Source organism: Myotis daubentonii, chromosome 1 (assembly GCF_963259705.1).
Source record: "Myotis daubentonii chromosome 1, mMyoDau2.1, whole genome shotgun sequence".
Lineage (NCBI taxonomy): Eukaryota > Metazoa > Chordata > Mammalia > Chiroptera > Vespertilionidae > Myotis > Myotis daubentonii.
Window position 1 is genome coordinate 95090224 of NC_081840.1, and position 21601 is coordinate 95111824.

General features: G+C 37.9%; 1 protein-coding gene and 1 pseudogene across 9 annotated transcripts in view; one reads left to right on the forward strand and one right to left on the reverse strand.

Moving 5' to 3' along the window:
• UPF2 (UPF2 regulator of nonsense mediated mRNA decay) overlaps nt 1-21601 on the forward strand; it is a 124358-nt gene that overhangs the window by 59355 nt on the left and 43402 nt on the right. For all 9 annotated transcript variants that reach the window (XM_059711433.1, XM_059711442.1, XM_059711461.1 and 6 more), the window contains exons 9-10: nt 11742-11850; nt 18477-18590. In XM_059711433.1, coding sequence (XP_059567416.1) covers nt 11742-11850; nt 18477-18590 — 223 coding nt within the window. The remainder of the gene's footprint in view (nt 1-11741; nt 11851-18476; nt 18591-21601) is intronic.
• LOC132223356 (U5 spliceosomal RNA) lies at nt 10103-10170 on the reverse strand (annotated as a pseudogene).

Genomic DNA, 21601 nt, shown 5'->3' on the forward strand with positions numbered 1-21601 from the left:
TTTTGTTGTATTTTTGAAGTTGTTGTGGGAGGCAGCAATTTCGGTGTTTACCTATGCCGCCATCTTAGTTTCTGTCCTCTACTCTTTTTTTTGTTAATCCTTACCTGAGGATATGTTTTTCATTGATTTTTAGAGAGAGTGGAAAGGAGGGGCAGAGACAGAGAGAGATAGAGAAACATCAATGTGAGAGAGACACATCGATTGGTTGCCTCCTGCAGGTGGCCTAACCTGGGCTGGAGATCAAGCCTGCAACCAAGGTACATGCCCTTGACTGGAATAGAACCCGAGGCCCTTCAGTCCACCGGCCAGTGCTATAACCATTGGGCAAACAGCTAGGGCTATTTTTTTTTTTACTCTTAAATGTGCTTATACTTGTATTATTTGTTAGCTTTGAATGATACTGAACTTTACAGCATTACAAGTAGGCACGGCAGACTTACTAACTTCCCATCTCTTTCATTTTCCTTCTCTGTGTTTTATTTCTAAGTTGATTACATATCCTAATAGGAACATAGCATTTACATTCTAATTTGTCACTCTGCCTCATTGTTTTTATCTCAGTTTTAAGGTTTAAAACATTTTAGCTCTCTGCCAGTCCTCTTTCTCTGGTTTCTCTAGTTATCTGTTGTTGTGCTGAAGTTCATCTTCTAATAATTTTCTCAAGAAGAAATATCCCTTGAGTTTTTGTATGTTCAGAATGATATATCTGTGGACTTTTTGCTTGGTCAGAAAAGTCTTTCATTTTGAAGATCTCTTTTGTCCCTGATCCTCAGGTGTCTTTCTACCTTGCCTATAAAATTTGGCTTGAACCTGAGGATTATAACTTGCTCCCTTAGGGAGGCTGGAGTGGTAAGATAGTAAACTGCTACTACCAGTGGTATGTTTTCAAGATTCATTCATGTTGTATCCTTGATTAGAATTTCCTTCCTATTTAAGGCTGAATAATATTTCATTGTATAGTCATGCTATATTTTGTTTACCCATTCATTTATCAGTTATTGGACATTTGGGTTGTATCTATTTAGCTATTGTGAATAATGCTGCAGTGACTATTTGTGTACAAGTTTTTGTGTACATTTTATGTTTTCAATTCTCCTGGGTACATATACCTAGGAATGGATTTCTGTGTCTTAGCAACTCAGCGTTTAACGTTTTTGTAACTGCCAAACTTTTCACAGTGGTTGCACCATTTTACATTACCAAAAGCTATGATTGAGGATTCCAATTTTTCACCACTGCTTGTTGTCTCTTTTAGCTTATAGCAATCCTAGTATGTGTGAAGTGGCATCTCATTATGGTTTTGATTTGCATTTCACTAGTGGCTAATGATTTTGGGCATCTTTTCATGTGCTCAGTGGTCATCTTAATTGGAGAAATGTCTTTAAATCCTTTGCCCCCCTTTTTAGTTATGTTGTCTTTTTTAGTTATGAGTTCTTTATATTTTGTACATGTCCCTTATCAGACATAATTTGCAAATATTTTCTCCCATTTTATGAGTTATCTGTTACTTTCTTGGTATCAATTACAAGTTTTAAAATTTGATTTAATCCATCTTTACAATTCTTAAAGGTTTTAACTTTCAATTGTGTTCTTCCTTCATTAAAGAAATAGCGGTTAGCCGTGGCTGGTGTGGTTCACTTGGTTGGAGTGTCGTTCTGTGCAATGATGGGCTGTGAGTTCAATTTCTGGTCAGGGCACATACCTAGATTTCAGGTTTGATTCCCACTTGGGGCATGTACGTGAGGCAGTAGATCAATGTTTCTTTCTCACATCAGTGTCTGTCTATCTGTCTGTCTCTTTCTCTCTCTCCCTCCCTCCTTCCCTCAATCCCTCCCTCTTGTCCCTCTCTCCCTTCCTCCCTCTCTAGAATTAAAAAAAAAATAGTGGTTAAAATAATCTCATAAGGCTGGCATTTTATTTCTTAGCCTATTAATTTGAAGGACTCCACAGAAGTGAAATCTAGAATTTCCCTTAATTGGATATTATTTTATAGTTAATTTATACACACACATAATTGAAATTTCACAGAAGTGTTTATATTATAAATGTATAAAGATTAGAACCACTCCTAGCACCTCAGAAACGCTCCCTCACCTAAATGAACTTCTGAGTAGAAAGTCAATCAGAATCAGAGAAAGTACCTAAGAATCTCTTAGTTCCTTGTTTTAAATATAGGTGAACCTGGTTATTGGTTTAGTTACTTTGAAGTCATATAGCTTTAACCAGATTTTAGCAGATGGATGTTCAGACTTTCTTTAGATTAATATAAACAGAATACTCTTCAGAGGTGGAATGCTTCCCTTGATTCTTAAACAACTTTTCCTGATACAGCTTTTTTAAGGAGAGTTTGCTGGAGTTTTTTGTTTGTTTGTTTGTTTTTAAGATAAAACACAAGTCACATTTATTAGAGTGTCCACAGTCAGCAATGGTGATCTTCTTGTTGGTCTTGCCATTACTGGACCCAAGCGCTCCATGGCTGTCACAATATCCATGCCTTCTTTCACCTGGCCGAAGACCACATGCTTGCCATCCATCCACTCAGTCTTGGCAGTGCAGATAAAAAACTGAGAACCGTTTGTGTTAGGTCCAGCATTTGCCATGGACAAGATGCCAGGACCTGTATGTTTCAGGATGAAGTTCTCATCCTCAAATTTCTCCCCATAGAATTCAGGGGTTCTCAACCTGTGGGTCGCCAACTTGTGGGTCGTGACCCCTTTGGGGCTCGAACGACCCTTTCACAGGGGTCGCCTAAGACCATCGGAAAACACATATATAATTACATATTGTTTTTGTGATTAATCACTATGCTTTAATTATGTTCAATTTGTTGTAACGAAAATACATCCTGCATATCAGATATTTACATTACGATTCATAACAGCAGCGAAATTACAGTTATGAAGTAGCAACGAAAATAATTTTATGGTTGGGGGTCACCACAACATGAGGAACTGTATTAAAGGGTCGCAGCATTAGGAAGGTTGAGAACTGCTGCCATAGATGGACTTGCCGCCTGTGCCATTGTGGCGTGTGAAGTCACCACCCTGGCACATAAATCCTGGGATAATTCTGTGAAAGCAGGAACCTTTATAACCAAGTCCCTTCTCCCCAGTGCTCAGAGCACAGAAGTTTGCTGCCGTCTTTGGAACTTTGTCTGCAAACAGCTGGAAGGAGACTCCGCCCAAGGGCTCACCTTTGCCGCGATGTGGAAGAACACGGTGGGGCTCACCATAGTTGGTCATGGGCGGCTCCAGGGCGGCAGCGTCTGCAAAGCCATTTTGCTGAAGTTTTTCTGAGAGACATTCTAATTGAACCTCCTCCCCGTCCTCTTGTTCAGTTCGGAAATACGAAAAAACTGAGTTTGTGGGAAATCTATTAGTATGTTATGTCACTTGATGGCGCTGTTGCTCTGGGAACATCAACATTCTGGAAAAGTCTCAGAATTTGGATGTTGATTTCAGAGTAAATGACCCCAGTCTTTTGTATGTTATATTTTATGTTTTTTGAATCATCATCTGTTTTAGTGTTTTCTAATTGACTGGTAACAGTGTTGTCTCTTATTTTTTCCAGACATTTTGAACACATAAAATTCATAATTTTCAACAGTTAAATTCTTTAGATTGTGTTGATTTGATTTCTTTCTCTTTCTCTCTCTCTCTCTCTCTCTCTCTCTCTCTCTCTCTTAGAGAGAGAAAAAGGGAGAGAGATGGAGAGAGAAATATTGATGTGAAATTAAGACTGGATAAGCTGCTTCCTGCATGCCCCCTATTGAAGATAGAGCTTGAAAACCAGGCATATGCCCTGACTGGGAATCAAACCGGCAAACTTTTATTGCACACACAGAGCCCAACCTACTGAGCAACACCCAGCCAGGGAAATTCTTTAGATTTTAAAAAGAAAAAACGAGGGAAATTTCTTTTAGAAAACTGTTTATGAGATAAAAACCTTTAAGAATGCCTTTTCCCCTCTCAGTAACGTGTGTGTTTGCTTCTATATTCTTGTTATTACTTGTACTATTACTTGACTGGATGTTTACTAACTTGATGATCATTAACTGCTAGGAGGATAGTTAAATGTATGATTCAGGAGACCTTGAAAGTATAAGTAAGGCTTTATTATTGTATAAGGAAAAACATTCTTTTAAAAGATTCACTCATTAACTCTTGTTAAAAATAATTATCTGTCATTTAGAAGATTCTAAAATTCAATTTTCAAAGAAAGGATGTAAGGTTACTTTCTAATTGACTTTTAGAAAAGTCAAATAATATATCTAGCTTAAATTTTAACAGAAATTTGCTCTTTAAGTTGATTAAAATGTTCTATTTATGTTTATATAACTTTAATGTGCTCAATAAAGAATTTGGCACTCCATTTTCTTTCAGGCTCATTTGTAGAAAAGACAGAAAAGCACACTTGTGCAGGACTAACATTAACAAAATATTTATGGTATTAGGGGTTTTATTTTGTGAAGTAATGAATGAAGAATCATAAAAGTTGAAAATTTAAATAGGGCAGGATGACATTTAGTTTCAACTATCTATTACAACTATCTTTTACAAAGTGTAATGGAAAAAGAGGGATGTTAGGAACTTGTTAGTTTGAGAACTTGTTGAGTTTAATAGGGGGTAGAGGATTCTGAGAGAATGGAACTTCCATGTAGCCAATTCCAATAGAAATAAAACACAGGATTACTAACTAGCTGGAAAGGCTTGAAAGAATTCAGATCTTCTAGGAAATCTTTAAACTATGTTTTAAATCCCTTCTGAAGCTGAAACCACTTATCTGTGTTGTTAGGGAGCCTGAAGGGATAGCACAGACTGCTTTACTTTAAAATAAATAGCTATACCTACCTTTCTTTGGGGGCTGGGAAAAAACTTTGAAGTTGATTCAGCTAATTGGAAAAAGGAAAAATGAAGCAAATTATAAGTGTCTTGTCCAGGAAAAGAAGAAAAAGGAAATGGCCTAGGTAAAAAAAAATTGATGCTAAGTTATAATCTGAAATTTTATTGAAAAATACATTGAAAAGACAACCACGATTAAAATTAACTTTAAAATTTAAAAACTTGAGCTAGTTCTTCAAAAAATCTAAATAGAGAAGCATTTAGAAAGCATAAAAGAACATTAAAAAGTTTATGAAATGAGCCAGATGATATGCTGGAAATACTTAAAAACAACTTGAAAATCTTAGTGAAACAGATAATTGTTTGGAATAAATGCAACATTTTTAGAATAATCCAAGACAAAATAGACAAGTCATCATGGGGGAAAATGTACAAAATTATCTGTTAATTTTGTCTTGAATAGATTAAGACTAGATAGCTTTATTGATTTGTTTTTTAGCCTTTATGAACAAGTAACTTTTCTGCTATATTGTTCATTCCAGAGCATGAAAAAGAAAACATGTCATATTATAATAGGAAGAAACAGGCAAAATTTATAACAAAAAAAGAGCCAGGAAGTTAAAAGTATTGACCAATCTCAGTTTTGAATTTTGTTATACAAATCCTAAGTAAACCACTAACATCATATTTAATAGTATATTAAAAATAAAAATCTAGCCTTGACCCGGTGGCTCAGTTGGTGAGATCATCATCTGTACACCAACAGGTTGCAGTTTCAATTCCAGGTCAGGGCATATACCTAGCTTGTGGGTTTGATCCTGGATCAAGTGCATACGGGAGGCAGTCAATATTTCTCTCACATCAATTTTTTCTCTTTTCTCTCTAAAACAAATGAAAACATATCCTCACATGAGGATTAAAGTCAATAAGTGTGTGTGTGTGTGTATATATATATATAATCTAGAATGATCAAAGAGGATTGACCTTAGGAATGAAAAGATATTTAAATAGGAAACCTATTAATATATATAATATTAGTAGTGAGAACTGTATGACTATTCTATTAAAAAATTTTTTTTGGTATTGATTTTGAGAGAGAGAAACATCAGTTTGTTGTTGCACTGATTTATTGATTTATTGGTTGATTCTTGTATGTGCTCTGACCAGGGATTGAACTTGCAACTTTGGCATATCAGGATGACACACACTCTAACCAACTGAGCTACTTGGTCAGGGCCTATGATTATTTCATTAATTGCATAAAAGGTATTTGATAAATGAACTTTTATTTGATAACATATGAAACTTGATCAAGTTTAATATTCTTATAAAAATAGGATGATGTTTTATAATATAGTGAAGAATAGACTAAAGTTAACAGTACACTTAATTGTGAGATACCAGAGACATTCATTTATCTAACAAGTGGCTATTAAGCACCTACTATGATCTAGGCCAGTGATGGCGAACCTATGACATGCGTGTCAGAGGTGACACGCGAACTCATTTTTTTGGTTGATTTTTCTTTGTTAAATGGCATTTAAATATATAAAATAAATATCAAAAACATAAGTCTTTGTTTTACTATGGTTGCAAATATCAAAAAATTTCTATGTGTGACACGGCACCAGAGTTAAGTTAGGGTTTTTCAAAATGCTGACATGCCGAGCTCAAAAGGTTCGCCATCACTGATCTAGGCACTGTTTTGAGAGCTGATAAACTGTCTCCCATGGAGCTTACATTCTAATGGGGAAGGGTGACAAACAAGATAACAATAAACTTTACAAGTAAGTAAATTATGTAATACTACAGGCCCTGTGTGCCAGTGGGGTCCCTTGGCCTGGTCTGTGCCCTCTCGAAATCTGGGACCCCTCAGGGGATGTTGGAGGCCCAGTGTATGGGTTCGGCCGGATCCCCGCAGGCCAGGCTGAGGGACCCCACCGGTATATGAATCCATGTACTGGGCCTCTAGTATGTATATAAGATCTTTGGTTAATCTCTTCCTGCCCCCTCTCCCCGCCTTTCCCTTTGAGATTCATCAGTCTGTTCCATGTTTTCATGCCTGTGTGTTGAGCGTCTGTCCCCACAGGTCAGTGCGTGTCATAGGTACCGGTTGAACGGTTGCTTAGGCTTTTATATATATAAACTAGAGGCCTGGTGCACAAAAATTTGTGCACTCAGCGGGGAGGGGGGTCCCTCAGCCCGGCCTGTGCCCTCTTGCAGTCTGGGACCCCTCGGGAGATAACGACCTGCTGGCTTAGGCCTGCTCCTGGGTGGTAGAGGGCAGGCCCAATCCCTAGGTACAGCCCCTGGTCGGGCTCAGAGCAGGGCCGATTGGGGAGTTGGGGCGCCACCCCCTGTCATGCACAGAGCAGGGCGATCGGGAGGTTGTGATTCCACCCTCAGTCACGCTCAGGGTAGGGCCGATTGGAGGGTTGGGGCACCATCCCCTGTCACACTCAAGGCAAGGTCGATGGGGAGGTTGCGGCGCCACCCCCTGTCACGCACAGAGCAGGGCCAGTCGGGGTTGGGGCACTGCTCCCTGTCACTCACAGAGCAGGGCTCATCAGGGGCGTTGGGGCTCTGTACCCTGTCACGCATAGAGCAGGGCCAATCAGGGGGTTGGGGTGCTGCCCCCTGTCACGCACAGAGCAGGGCCCATCAGGGGGTTGGGGCGCCACCCTCTATCACCCACAGAGCAGGGCCGATCAGGGGGTTGGGGCGCCACCACTGTCACACTCAGGGCAGGGCCGATGGGGAGGTTATGGCTCTACCCCGTCACACACACAGCAGGGCCCATGGGGGGGGGGTGGTTGGGGCGCTGCACCCTGTCACACACAGAGCAGGGCCAATCAGGGCGTTGGGGTGCCGCACCCTGTCACACACAGAGCCGCAGGGCGATCAGGGGGCTGGGGAGCCCCCCCCTATCAGGCACAGAGCAGGGCTGATCAGGGGGTTGGGGTGCCTTCCCCTGTCACGAACAGAGCAGGGTAGATAGGGAGGTTGTGGCCCCACCCGTGTCACACAGAGAGCCGCAGGGCGATTAGGGGGTTTGGGTGCTGCCCCCTGTCACTCTGATCCCAGTGCCGGGAGGCCTCTCAGCTCCGCTGATCCTGGTGCTGGGAGGCATATTACCCTTTTACTATATAGGATAGAGGCCTGGTGCACGGGTGGGTGCCGGCTGGTTTGCCCTGAAGGGTGTCCTGGATCAGGGTGGGGGTCCCCACTGGGGTGCCTGGCCAGCCTGGGTGAGGGGATGATGGCTGTTTTCAGCTGGTCACACACCCTTCAGGGTGGGGGTCCCCACTGGGGTGCCTGGCCAGTCTGGGTGAGTGGCTGAGGGCTGTTTTTAGGCTGGGGGTGACTGAAGCTCCCAACCGCTCCTTTTTTCCTTTTCTTTTTTTTATTCTGGGCCAGCTTTAGCTTTGAGGCTTGGCTCCGGCTCTTAGGCCTCCGCTGCTGAAAGTAGGTTTCTGGCCTTTGCTTACAATGTTGCGATCCTGCTGGCTGAAGCCTAGCGGACTAAAGTAGGTTTCTGGGGTTTTGTTTAGCTTCTATATTTGTTACATAGTTGCTTAGAGTTGCAGCTCAGAGGCCTGCAGCGGCAGACGGGGAACGTTGGAGTCCTCCGTCACTGAAGCAAGCAAGCCTCATGTTAGTTTCAAGCTGCCTGGTTGCCGGCCGCCATCTTGGCTGGCAGTTAATTTGCATATTGCCCTGATTAGCCAATGGGAAGGGTAGCGGTCGTACGCCAATTACCATGTTTCTCTTTTATTAGATAGGATGTTAGAAGGTGATAAGTTTTATTTTTGAAAAGCAGTGCAGGGTACTGGGATTGGGTTGGGTGGATTTGCAGTTTCAAGGGAGCATTCACAATGGGTCTCAATGAGGAGGTGTTATTAGGGCTGACTTGCTTCCTAGGTGAGTAAGCAGCATGAACAGATATTTGGGGAATTACAGCTGTACTGCAGCTAACTGAGAACAGCCACTGTGAAGACTCCGAGGTAAGGGCTTGCCTGCTGTGTTGAGAATTAGTGAGGGGCTGGTGAGAGCAGTGAGCAGGAGACAATAGTAGATGAAGTCAGATCAGTTTATGAGGTCACAGAAGTACTATTTGAGAGATTTAGAAATTAAGTCTCCTAACTCCTAGTGCATTACTCTTTGTTATCCCATGACTTTAAGTCATTTTAATTTTTCTTACCTGTAGTTGTGGCAGTTGGAAGCAATGAACCTAAGCATACATTTAAAGTCCTGTATTTGTATTTGGCAATTGATTATGTGAAAAAGAAAAAAAGTAAAACCTAATATTCTAACAGATAGAATATGTTAAAATACGGTATTCTCACTAAAGTTTGAAAATTTAGAAAGTAAATTTGGTATTAGTATGATTCTCTTTATTCAAGAAAAGTAAATGTTTGCCTCAGGCTTTTTTTTTTTGCAGCAGGAGCAGTAGGCATTCAGAAAATGATTACATATTTATGAGAGTATCTTATAATAATATCTCATTTCTGTAATATCAAGGAGTAATGTGACCCACATGTGTGCATTTTGTGTGACAAGAGCAATGTGCTAGGAGTTGGGAGACTTGGGTTATAAATCTCTCAAATAGTACTTATGTGACCTCATAAATTGATAAAACTTTTAAAATAATTTTTAGAAAACATTTTAAATAGAATTCACCATTAAATGTTTTGATTCAGCCCTAACCGGTTTGGCTCAGTGGATAGAGGGTCAGCCTGCGGACTCAAGGATCCCAGGTTCAATTCCGGTCAATGGCATGTACCTTGGTTGTGGGCACATCTCCAGTAGGAGTGTGCAGGAGGCAGCTGATCGATGTTTCTCTGTCATCAATGTTTCTAACTGTCTATCCCTCTCCCTTCCTCTCTGTAAAAAAATGAATAAAATATATTTAAAAAGATGTTTTGATTCAGATTTTTACATAGTGGATTGTATTTTTCATTGTTTCTTATGATGTATTTAACTTTGAGTTACCTACTACAAAGTCACCATGTTGTTTACTTCTTTCAACACCTGTTCCCTTCTGAAATAGTAATTAATAATGTCAACCTCATAGAATGAACAAGTTAAATAATGTATGTTAGATGCCTAAGACAGGACCTGGCAGATCAGTAAGAATTAAATAAATGTTAATTTTTAAAATAAATTATAATGGTAAAAGAAATATAAAGTTTTTGAGGCTTTTAGGCATTAATTTGAACACTTTCCTTTTCTTGACCCCATCTCCCCCCCCAAATTTTTTTTTAACTATTCCTCCCCACAGAAATCTTTAGGAAAAGGCAAAAGAGCTATGCGATATGAAGAGAAACCAGAGTATTCACCTTTCAAATTTTATATGCAGTCTTTCTTCCTTCACTATGTCCCTTCCAGCTAAGGCTTCATCTGTCCATGCTGGGAGTTTTCGAGATCTAATTCTAAGCTTTTCATGTTATTCAGACTTTTCTTTGATGATCAAACCATTTTCATGTAGTATTCTATAGTGATAGATTCCAGGATAATTACAACATAGGATTATTTGTTTGTGGTCTAAGTGGCTTTAAGCTGTTGTCATTTTGGGGCTCTTTTGTTGAATTTTTATAGTTTTTAGCTTCCTTCACTGTCAGCTCCCATTACTTGCTGCTGTCAGTGCAGCTGTTTGTTTATCTAATTATTTATTTATTTACTAGAGGCCCAGCCCAGTACATGAATTCATGCACCATTGGGGTCCCTCGGCCTAGCCTGCAGAATTGGGCTGAAACCGGCTCTCTGACATCCCCCAGGGAGTCCCGGATTGTGAGAGAGCACAGGCCAGGCTGGAGGACTCCACCGGTGCATGATTAGAGCTGGGGAGAGAAGAGGGAGGTTGGCCAGGGAGGGACCATTGGGAGGAGGGCTCCAGGGTGTGTCCAGCCTGTTTTGCTCAGTCCCAATCGGCCAGACCCCAGCAGCAAGCTAACCTACCAGTCGGTGCGTCTGCCCCCTGGTGGTCAGTGCATGTCATAGCAAGCGGTTGAGCAGCCTTAGCATATCATTAGCATATTACACTTTGATTGGTTGAACAGCTGAATGGGCACTTAGCATATTAGGCCTTTATTATATAGGATTAGTTTCTCGTTGCTTCTCATTTTCAGTGTCTAATCTGGTGAATGTTGATTCATTGGAAAATCAAGTTTTATAAAATAATGTCTATGGCAGGAATGAAAAGTAAATTTTAGCTGATGTGTTGATTTTGATTGGTAGTAGTTGCCTGGAATGTTGTGTTAAGCAGGATTCTGGAGCTGCATCCAAGTTTGATGAGAAAGTGCTCAGATAATAAAATGGGGTGGCAGCACTGGTAATCACATATTTGCCATTTATTGTCTAAAGTAAGAGTAAATAGGCACTGCATGAGAATCTGAGAGGGTTCTATAGTGATTAAAATGCGTAAGTTAGTATGTGGGTTGTGATATGATTTTGACCCTTAGATGCCTTTTGGATTATTGGTTACACTTTTACTTTAGACATTGAGGTTTCCAAATAACTTATCAGTGGATAAGTAAAGAAAATGGTTTAAAAGGATTCTGCTTGGCACTATTTAGTTTAACTTTGTTTACTTAGTAATTATGTGATTAAAAATTTAGCCTAAGTATTTTCTTCACTTGATATTCTATCAAAATTGCATACTAAGTAAAATTGCAAATATGTGATTAAAGCACTGGGTGGAAAATACCATATTGTTAATAAGCTTTCACAAAGCAAATTGAATTTCTGTGTACTTCATTATGATGGCAATAAATAAGAATGTCTGTATGATTATTAGTTTTTTAACCATTAATTTGTGAATATATCTGAGGAAGTTTAAATTTTTTAATGAATTATTTCTTCTGTCTTTCTTTTTACACATATCACATATAACTTTTGCAGGTTGGATTTGCTACCATTTTATGCAAGATTGGTTGCTACATTGCATCCCTGCATGTCTGATGTAGCAGAGGATCTTTGTTCCATGCTGAGGGGGGATTTCAGATTTCATGTATGTATTTAAGCATTTATTTTATAATTTACATAGATACATATACTTAAAAGTTGAGTGAGGATTCTTTAGTTTAAGAATATGATTTATTATTGGTAAGCATATTTTTGAAATCTGATAGTGGCCTAACAATTCAGAATCTAAGTCTGAATTTTTTAAATATAAATTTACTCAACAATCCTGAAATGATTAAGTGATATTACAATTTGGGGTTGAGCTGCTGCTGCTTTCTTATTTCTCCATTGTAGGTACTGCCCTTTTTGATTTTGTAAAGTAAAGAGGGAGCCAGCAGGCCTCATTGGTGTTCCCAGAAGAAACATAGGATTGGCCATTACCAGTCAGGGCACAGTGCCTATACGATGCCTGTTTAGGTATTGGGGGTTCAAATATTTGGGGCATATGAGGTTCCACAGAGGATGTGATTTCAGTGAATACTGTTGTAGCCCATGTTTTTATTGATTCTTGCCTTAAGAATCTTTACCTTGGTGAATTCTTTAAAAAGTACCCTGGTAAAGTACTAGGGACCTGTTAGCAGACACCTTCCTTCCCTTTCTGGTCCCAGGAATCTTAACAGACTGCCAGTTAGTGGTTCTTCAAAACCCATATTACCTAGTCATCTTGTGGAGGTGATAAAGTTACAAATATAGTCCTGAAAAGAGTAAAATGATATGTTAGGGGTGACTGAAAGTGAGCATTGGTAGGTTTTGAAAAGACGTGAAATTCAAGTGTTTATGTTGTTAGCCAATGGAAAAATTGTGTTTACAAAATTTAGCTTTATAGTGAGTTACTTGGAATGCAAATAAATGTTTGCTATGCGCAGTATGCACTTTTTATTGCACTTGCTTTACACAATTCACTATTGCTGAGCACTTAGAGAACAATTCCCGAGGTCAGGAATCTTACCTGTAGTTGGGGAGATTAAGCAGATAGTAAGATTAAGCACTCACGGAAGCAAGAGAGAAATAAAAATGTAAACCCTAAATATATTTGATATTATAAGGAATTGCATGTTTAATTGCCAAATGACTCTTTGAGAGTCATTACCTTGAGTTCAGAGGAAGGAGTGTTAGTGATGGGCTTCTTGTTCTAGGTGTTAATCTGTTAATATGATATTTGTAGTTAAGATTTTTCTGGGCCGCTTCTGCTAAAGTATATTTGAGATTTTCATAGTATTAAGTAATGGCACGTTTCTATGTTTAAAGAAGTTTGGAAGCACTGAGATCAAGAAAGTAAAATTATTTTATTTTTGTTTTATTATAAGAAGTCTGAAAGCTTTGATAGGGTAATGTGCATTGTGACCCTTCTGGAGGGGGTTAAATAGGTAGTCGCTCAGAGAACACGCTTTGATAAATGCTGCTAGTTCAGGGACAGATACATCAGAATTCATGATATTCTTGTTGATATATTTAATCTCATCATACAAATATGAAACTTTTATTAGCAGATAGTAAGATTGTATTTTATTGAGTTATATGCATACACCCTTAACTAAATTCAAAATTAAAATGCTACACCAAGCATAATTAGTGCTTTTGGTGAGAAACTTAAAATTAAGAAAATTCTATTCATGTATGCTTTCCCTCTCACCTTTAAAAATTGGGAAGAGAGTTTAAGGAACTGGCATTTTTTTGTTACTAGAAGAATATCAGTGTTAGGAATATACTTTGGTAACCACTCCTCTTGGGGGTGAAGGGAGGAGAGAAGAAACACCTACTTTTTCCAAGATCTGTTTGTTCCCTATCCCCAAATCTGCACACTTTGCCAATGACTTTTTATTAGGCTATAAATATGCTTAACACTAATATCCTTAAATGAAAATAAAATAATAGCAACAACTAAACTTATCTCAAACAATCCCCTCCCCCCATACTCTTTCATTTCCTTCTTGTTCAAGTTGTTTAAAGTATACTTGGCTCTTCTACTGACATTTATCCTTTGTTCTATCATAGCACCCTGGCAGAGACCACCAGTGTCTTCCTAATTGCCTTATGTTAGTCAATATCTCTGCAAATTCTAAACTGCTGGACTCTTCTGCTTTTTAGGAAACTGTCATTCTGGCTCTACCACTTGCTAGTGTTGTAACTTTGGCCAAGTTACTTAAGTGTTTGAAACCCCAGTTTCCTTGCCTATTAAATGGGGATAATAGTTGTATCTTTAAAAACATTGTTTTTTATGGATTAAATGAGATAATGCATATAAAGTTGATCCCACAGTGCCGGGGCATAGATATCATTATAATAATAATTCTTCTCTGCCACCACTTTCTCCTAGTTCTTACTTATGACTACCATTCTCAATGTCCTTTGCTCTTTTTTCCAGCTGAGTTTATGTGTTGGTGTTCCCCAGACTTTCTTCCTTCACCCTCCTTTTTGACGGAACACATTTTACCTGGGGTTCAGTTAACATCTATTTCCCAGCAACCTCCAATACATATCTCTTGCCAGAACCTCTCTCCTGGTGCTTAGTAAGTTCTCATGTACGTCTAGCTAAATATGTTCATAAACTCATTAATTTCTTCTAAAAAATGTCTTTATCCTTCTCTTCCTTATATCAACTTCTATATTCTCCCTGTAAATTTGTGATATATTTTATCTGATCACTAAGAGAAATACCTCTGTTTTGCCCCTCTGACATTTAGGAGCTAGTGGTCACCAAATTCCGTTGATACTATTTTCTAAAACACCCCCTCAAATTTATGGTCTCCTTTTCATACTCACTGCCACTGCTTTTTATTTTCCAGAGCTTGAAATATGATAATAGCTTTTAAACCAGGTGTCCAAATCTCTGCCTTCTACCTAGCTCCATCCTATTATCACATCTGATTTTATTTGACCTAGCTTAAGAAACTCACCTGAGAAATAAAGGTGGTTAGCAAAACTGTATGAAAAACATATAGTAGTCAAAGAAATTCTAGTATTCTAGTTAAAACAACAGATTTGCTAATTTGACTAGTAGAAATGAAACCATTCACATATACTATGATTGAAATTTGGAGAATGAATTTGGCAATATGTTTCAAAATCCTGAAAGGCATTCATACATTGGACAACTCTGGGAATCTGTCCTAAAAATTCTATATACCCCCAACGCTGTATTCACATTATGAATTGTAATAGGAAAAAGAAAACAGAAAATAACACAAAAGCCAAACAATGGATTAAGAAAATGATATAGAGCCATTGAAAGTGGTATTTACCAAAAAGTTTTCATCTCATAGAGAAAGCACTTTTAGGGGGGAAAAAGCAAGCTATAAAATCTTACACATAATAAACTTACAGTTACATTAAAATGTATTATCAGTATGTTAGCAGTGACCGTCTTTGAATAGTGAGAAATATTTTTTCTTTTCTAATTCTCTAAATTTTTAGCAGAGTCTACTTCTTTGATAACGAGGGGACAACTTTTACATAAAAATAAACATATCAGCCTCACTGATTGACATTTTTTTAAAATTTAAATTTTTTCCCATCACCATTAATCTCCCCTATACCCTATTCCACCTCCACCCCTGTAATCACCACACTGTTGTTTGTAACTGATTGACATTTTTAAAATTAGTGTTCTCTTAGCTTTTTGAGTAAGCCTCTCGGTAAAATAAGTTAACCACATATTCCAATATAGGCCTATTTATTTATAAATTAGTATGCCTTTACAATTGTACCAAATATTTTATGTACTTTCTAAATCATATAAAAGTACACTGAAAATTATTATATCAAAACAAAAACATAAATAGAAGTTCTAATACCCCATACCCTAGTACAGCCGTGGGCAAACTACAGCCCGCGGGCCGGATCCGGCCCGTTTGAAATGAATAAAACTATTGAAAAAAAGACCGTACCCTTTTATGTAATGATGTTTACTTTTAATTTATATTAGTTCACACAAACACTCCATCCATGCTTTTGTTCCGGCCCTCCAGTCCAGTTTAAGAACCCATTGTGGCCCTTGAGTCAAAAAGTTTGCCCACCCCTGCCCTAGTAGATCAAGAGTCTTGCCTATCTTACTTTGTAGATTAGTGGTCCACAGAATAAATGTTTTTTTAAAAGGAAAATGTACTTATAGATTTAGTGCCTACTTAGTGTTTAGCCTATAGCAGATTTTCCAAAAAATTACTTGAGTGATTATAAAAATAAAGTTTATATAAAACAAAATGAGCAAGTTATGGTGAATAGAAAGTATGTCTACTTAAGATGACGTTTAAGGGTGCGAGTATTCTTTCTATAGGGGAATAATGAATGATAGGCCTTGGAAATTCTTTTTATATGTTGACATATCTGAAGAGTTTTTATTAATATTGCATATGAATTTAGTTACTCAATCTCAGTTTTAGCTGTCAATAAATAAGCTGTAAGCACCATTTTTGCTAAAGATGATTAATTATATAAGTAAAATTTTATGCGACATTAAAGTATATATAAAAATTAAACGTTGTTAATTCATCTGTACGTACTTTTGCAGAAGTGTTTTGACATACCTTTTGATCTAAAGGAGTCAACAAATGAGACTGGAAAATACTGAATGAGGATTCAGAATGAGTTAGTCTTTTTTTATAAGTGACAGTCTTTTGAAAAGCCTTTTTTTTCATCTGAAAATGAGGGAATGAGATCATTGACTTCTAATACTTCATTTAAAAATTCTATAATTTTGTTATGTTAGTGAGATTGTATCTCCTTAACCTCAATAATGTTTAAGAGTAATTGTGGAAAATACACTGTTACATGTTTTGAAAGCTGTAATGCTCAGTAATACTTAAAATTGTATGATACTCCACTGCAGTTGTTAAGAGCTTTCGCATCCAGAATCACCCAAGGAGATTTTTAAAAACATATATGTATTTCCCAGCCCTACTCCCCATAAATATCGGTGTATCATTTTTGAAATGCTTTTTTACACTTTTTTTATTTCTATATTGTTTTAACTCTAAAATAAACACATGCTCAGTGTTCATGATTAGAAAATATAAACATATAAAGTAGAAAGAAGGCAGAAAAACCACATAATTTCATCACTTAAAAGCGAATCCCAGTAATATTTTAGTATATTTTCTTTACCTTTATTTCTCCGTAGTTTTTCATGGATGAATTTATATTGTATGTACAATTTTCCATTCTTTATTTCTCACGCAGAAACATTTTACAGTGTCATTTAAAACACTTCTTATACATTTTAAAGGTTGTATAATCTTTTGTCCTGTATATTACTTGCTTATTATCAAGTGAAGTGTAGTTATCATTACTGCCACCATCATCATCGTCATCCTTATTTTTATCCCTATTTTACCAAGTGAACCAACGGGTTCAGAGGGTTTATGTGAATTGTCTAAGATCATATACCCTCAAAAAATGGCATAGAGTGACCATAAAGGCTGAGATGTTCTGACCATAGATATTTTGTTCTTTCATTTCTGCAATATATGCACAAACATTAAGCATTTTTATTTATTTGTTTACTCAGTAAACATTTAATGTCCATGTATTAGTGATAAAAATATACAAATATAGATAAAATTAATAGTAGCTAATAGTTATTGGACTCTTCTTGGTCTTTGTAAGTACTTTTGCGTGTGCTGTGCATGTACCAATTCACTTAAGACTCACAACACCCCTACTAGGCATGTTATTTTTATTATTTCCATTATACAAATGAGGAAATTGAGGCATAGAATTTGAATAACAGCTAGTAAATTATGGAACTTGGATTTAAACCCAGCAAATCTTGCTCAGGATCCACATTTGTAATCTATCCTAGGAGTTCACAAAGTAAGAAAAATTAATAATTTGATCTGATGTATTTGTTAAAGGGTCTTTATGAAGGCTGTACTCTTTTCTAAATTGCAAAGCTAAAACAGTCCATTTTATTCAGTATAATTTTGTTTAGTATTAGAAACTAGAAACCAGAAACCAAACTAGGTTTGGTTTTCTGATGAAAATATAATTCTGAGGTTAAATCCAATTACATTTATCTTGAGGTGTCTGTTCACACTGTATTGCTGTAATAGGATTTTGTCATATTCAGTATTTCTTCAAATGTGTGCCTAAGTAGGAGGTTATATTTGCAAAGGACTTGAACTTTAATATATGGCTGTGACTGCTGATAAAAGAGAATAGTTATTATATTGGAAATTTCATTATAATGAATTTATAATCAAAAATGCAATATATAGTTTGTCACTATAATACAGTAACTGAGCCTTAATAATATTTTTGCTTAAATGAGCTTTTGGTGTTCATTGTTTATAAAGCAGCATCTCCTAAAGTGTGTTCCTTATGATATTAATATAATGGAATCTTAACTAGTCATTGTTAACATTTCAAAAGGGGGATTTATGTTGCCAAATAAATTTGAGAAACATTTAATTAAGTTAAACAGATTTCTTATTTTGTGATCCTTTTAGCCTTATAAAATGCATTATTTGACTATGGAACTGTTTTTGCAAAGCACATCCTGGCACTGGTGTTATACAGAGCTTATTTTGCCTTAATGTAAAACAATTTGAATATAGCAGGAAATTATACCAAATTTACTTAAAATATTTAGAGTGAGTTCAGTCTCGTTAAAATAACAGTTCTTACCAGAGATTTCAAAGTGTTAATTAGCTAAGCAGTATCTCTTTTAATTTGTAGGTACGAAAAAAGGACCAGATCAATATTGAAACAAAGAACAAAACTGTTCGTTTTATCGGAGAACTAACTAAATTTAAGATGTTCACAAAAAATGATACACTGCATTGTTTAAAGGTTAGTGCTGAATTATTTGAATTATTTTTAATAGACAAATTTAAAGTTTTTGTTACAGATGCTAGAAAAAGTGAAATAATTAAGAAATATTTGATTTATACAAAGGAAGGCAAGAAGGGGGTAAAAAGGAACGTTAAACAGGTGAGCAAAATAGAAAACAAATAATAGCCCATCCGGTTTGGCTCAGTGGTTGACCTATGAACCAGAAGGTCACTGTTTGATTCCTGGTCAGGGTACATGTCCTGGTTGCGGGCTCGATTCCCGTTGTGGGGCGTTCAGGTGCCAGGTGATCAGTGATTCTCTCACATCATTGATGCTTCTATCTCTCCCTCTCCCTTCCTGTCTGAAATCAATAAAAAAAAATATATATATATAAAAAGGCATTTGCTTAAAAAACAACAACAATACACCACCACCACTATATGCTACCTATAAGAGACATACTCTTAAATAGAAGGTTGGGCAAAAGTAGGTTTACAGTTAGAATATGAGAAAGAGCGGGTTTTTTTGTATTATTTATTTATTATTGTATTATTTATTTGTATAACGGTAAACCTATTTTGCCCACCCCTTTATAAAAATCAGAAAGACTAAGGTAGAAAGATGGGGGAAATATACCATGGAAGCACTTTTTAAAAAGACACCTGGTTTCATTATTATCAGACAAAGTAGCCTTTAAGGCAGGGGTCCTCAGACTTTTTAAACGGGGCCAGTTCACTGTCCCTCAGACCATTGGAGGGCCGGACTATAGTTTAACACATTGTATGCGGGAAACATATTTATACGTTTTATGTTGACTGGTAGTAGAGCGCGGGACACGTATTAATATGTTTTTTATAGACTAGCGGTAGAATGCGGGTAATGTATAAATACGTTTATTTTTATACTTTTTTATTGCTCTAAAGGGATGCTAACATGCAGATATACGAATTCCAAAGGACAAAATTTGGGTCTCTAACACATACAATGGTGAATTATGTATGTACTTCCAGGTATAACGGTAATCTATTCAACTGCGTAGAGTCATCCCTTCACACAATTCTCTGCCTCGCCACGCATTCAGTGTGATTCTAAGAAAAATAATTCAGTACACATTTTATAGTAAATCACAAAAAGTTTCATTGAAAAAATATGTAAAACTAAAGTTATCGTAATTTTACTGAACGTTGCCATTTGTGCAAAAAATTAGCAAAAATGGCCCGCGCCTCCTATTAGCGCATGATAAAAACTACCCGCAAACAATGTGTTAAAAAAACACTATGAACAAATTCCTATGTACACTGCACATATCTTATTTTGAAGTAAAAAAAAAAAAAAATGGGAACAAATACAATGTTTGTATTTGCATGTGGCCTGCGGACCATAGTTTGAGAACCCCTGCTTTAAGGGATGAAGCTGTATTAGAAATAAAGAAGGTTAGTTGGCCCTGGCCTGTGTGGCTCAGTTAGCTGAGTGTTGTCCCATGTACCAAAAGGTCACTAGTTTGATTTCCCATCGTGGACATGCTCAGTTGTGGGCTCGATCCCCAGTAGGGGGGAGCAGGAGGCAGCCAATTACATCAGTGTTTCTCTCTTACCCCCGCCCCTTTCCTTCTGCTCTAAAATCAATAAAAACATATTTTTAAAAAAACTAATAAAGAAGGTTAGTTGATAGTGATGAAAAGGTCATTTTAACACGAAATTGTTACTTCCTGAATAAGTATACATCTAATAATGTAGCTTCAAAGTATATAAAGAAACAATTGGCAAAAGAAATCTAATCTAATAAAAGACAAACATGCAAATTGACCATACCTTCGCTATGCCTTAAGCCAAGCCCACCAGCCAATCAGAGTGACTATATGCAAATTAACCCAACCAAGATGGTGGTTGGCAGCCAATGAGCTGGAGTGAGCAGAAGAAGGCTTGGTTGCTCCAGTGATGGAGGAAGCCAAGCTTCCCACAGCCGGCTCGGGGCTCCACTGAAGGCAACAAAGTTTCAATTATAGAAAGTAAATAAATACCAGAATAAAGAAAAAAAGGAGAGGCTGGGATCTTCCATCGCCAGGGGGCTTGGCCAGCCTGAAAACAGACCTCAGCCCCTCACCCAGGCTGGCCAGGTACCCCAGTGGGGACCCCCACCCTAAAAGGGGTGTGACCAGCCTGCAAACACCCATCACTCACCCAGGCTGGCCAGGCACCCCAGCGGGACCCCCACCCTGATCCTGGACACCTTTCAGGGCAAACCAGCCAGCCACCACCCATACACCAGGCCTCTATCCTATATAGTAAACAGGTAATATGCAAACTGACCCTAACAGCAGAAGGACTGGGAATGACTGGTCACTATGACACACACTGACCACCAGGGGGCAGACGCTCAATGCAGAAGTTGCCCTCTGGTGGTCAGGGTGCTCTCACATGGGAGGAGCTCTGCTCAGCCACAAGCCAGGCTGATGGCTGCCAGTTCAGCGGTGGTGGTGGGATCCTCTCCTGCCTCCTCAGCAGCGCTAACGATGTCCCACTGCAGTTTAGGCCTGCTCCCCACTGGCAAGTGGACATCCCCTGAGGGCTGCCGGACTGCCAGAGGGATGTCTGATTGCCATCTTAGGCCCAGTACCCCAGGGAGCGGACCTAAGCCAGTAGGTGGTCATCCCCTGAGGGGTCCCAGACTGCGAGAGGGCACAGGCCGGGCTGAGAGACCCCCCCTTCCCCCCGAGTGCACAAATTTTTGTGCACCGGGCCTCTAGTATATACAGAATTGAATAGCACAATTAACAGTTTTGATGTATTTGGCACTATACCCAGTAGAATCAGAATTTACATGGAAAAATATTCATGTTAGTCAAAACAACCAAGATATCAAATGATGTGATATGTCTGAATCTATTTGGTTTAGAAAATATGCATAGAAAAAGATTGGGAGAATAAATACTACCAAAATGTTGTGGTAATGTGTTGTGTTTATAAATTTTATACAATAAGTCTTTTGTAGTCAGAATATTAAAAATAAATGCTATTTAAACCAAAACA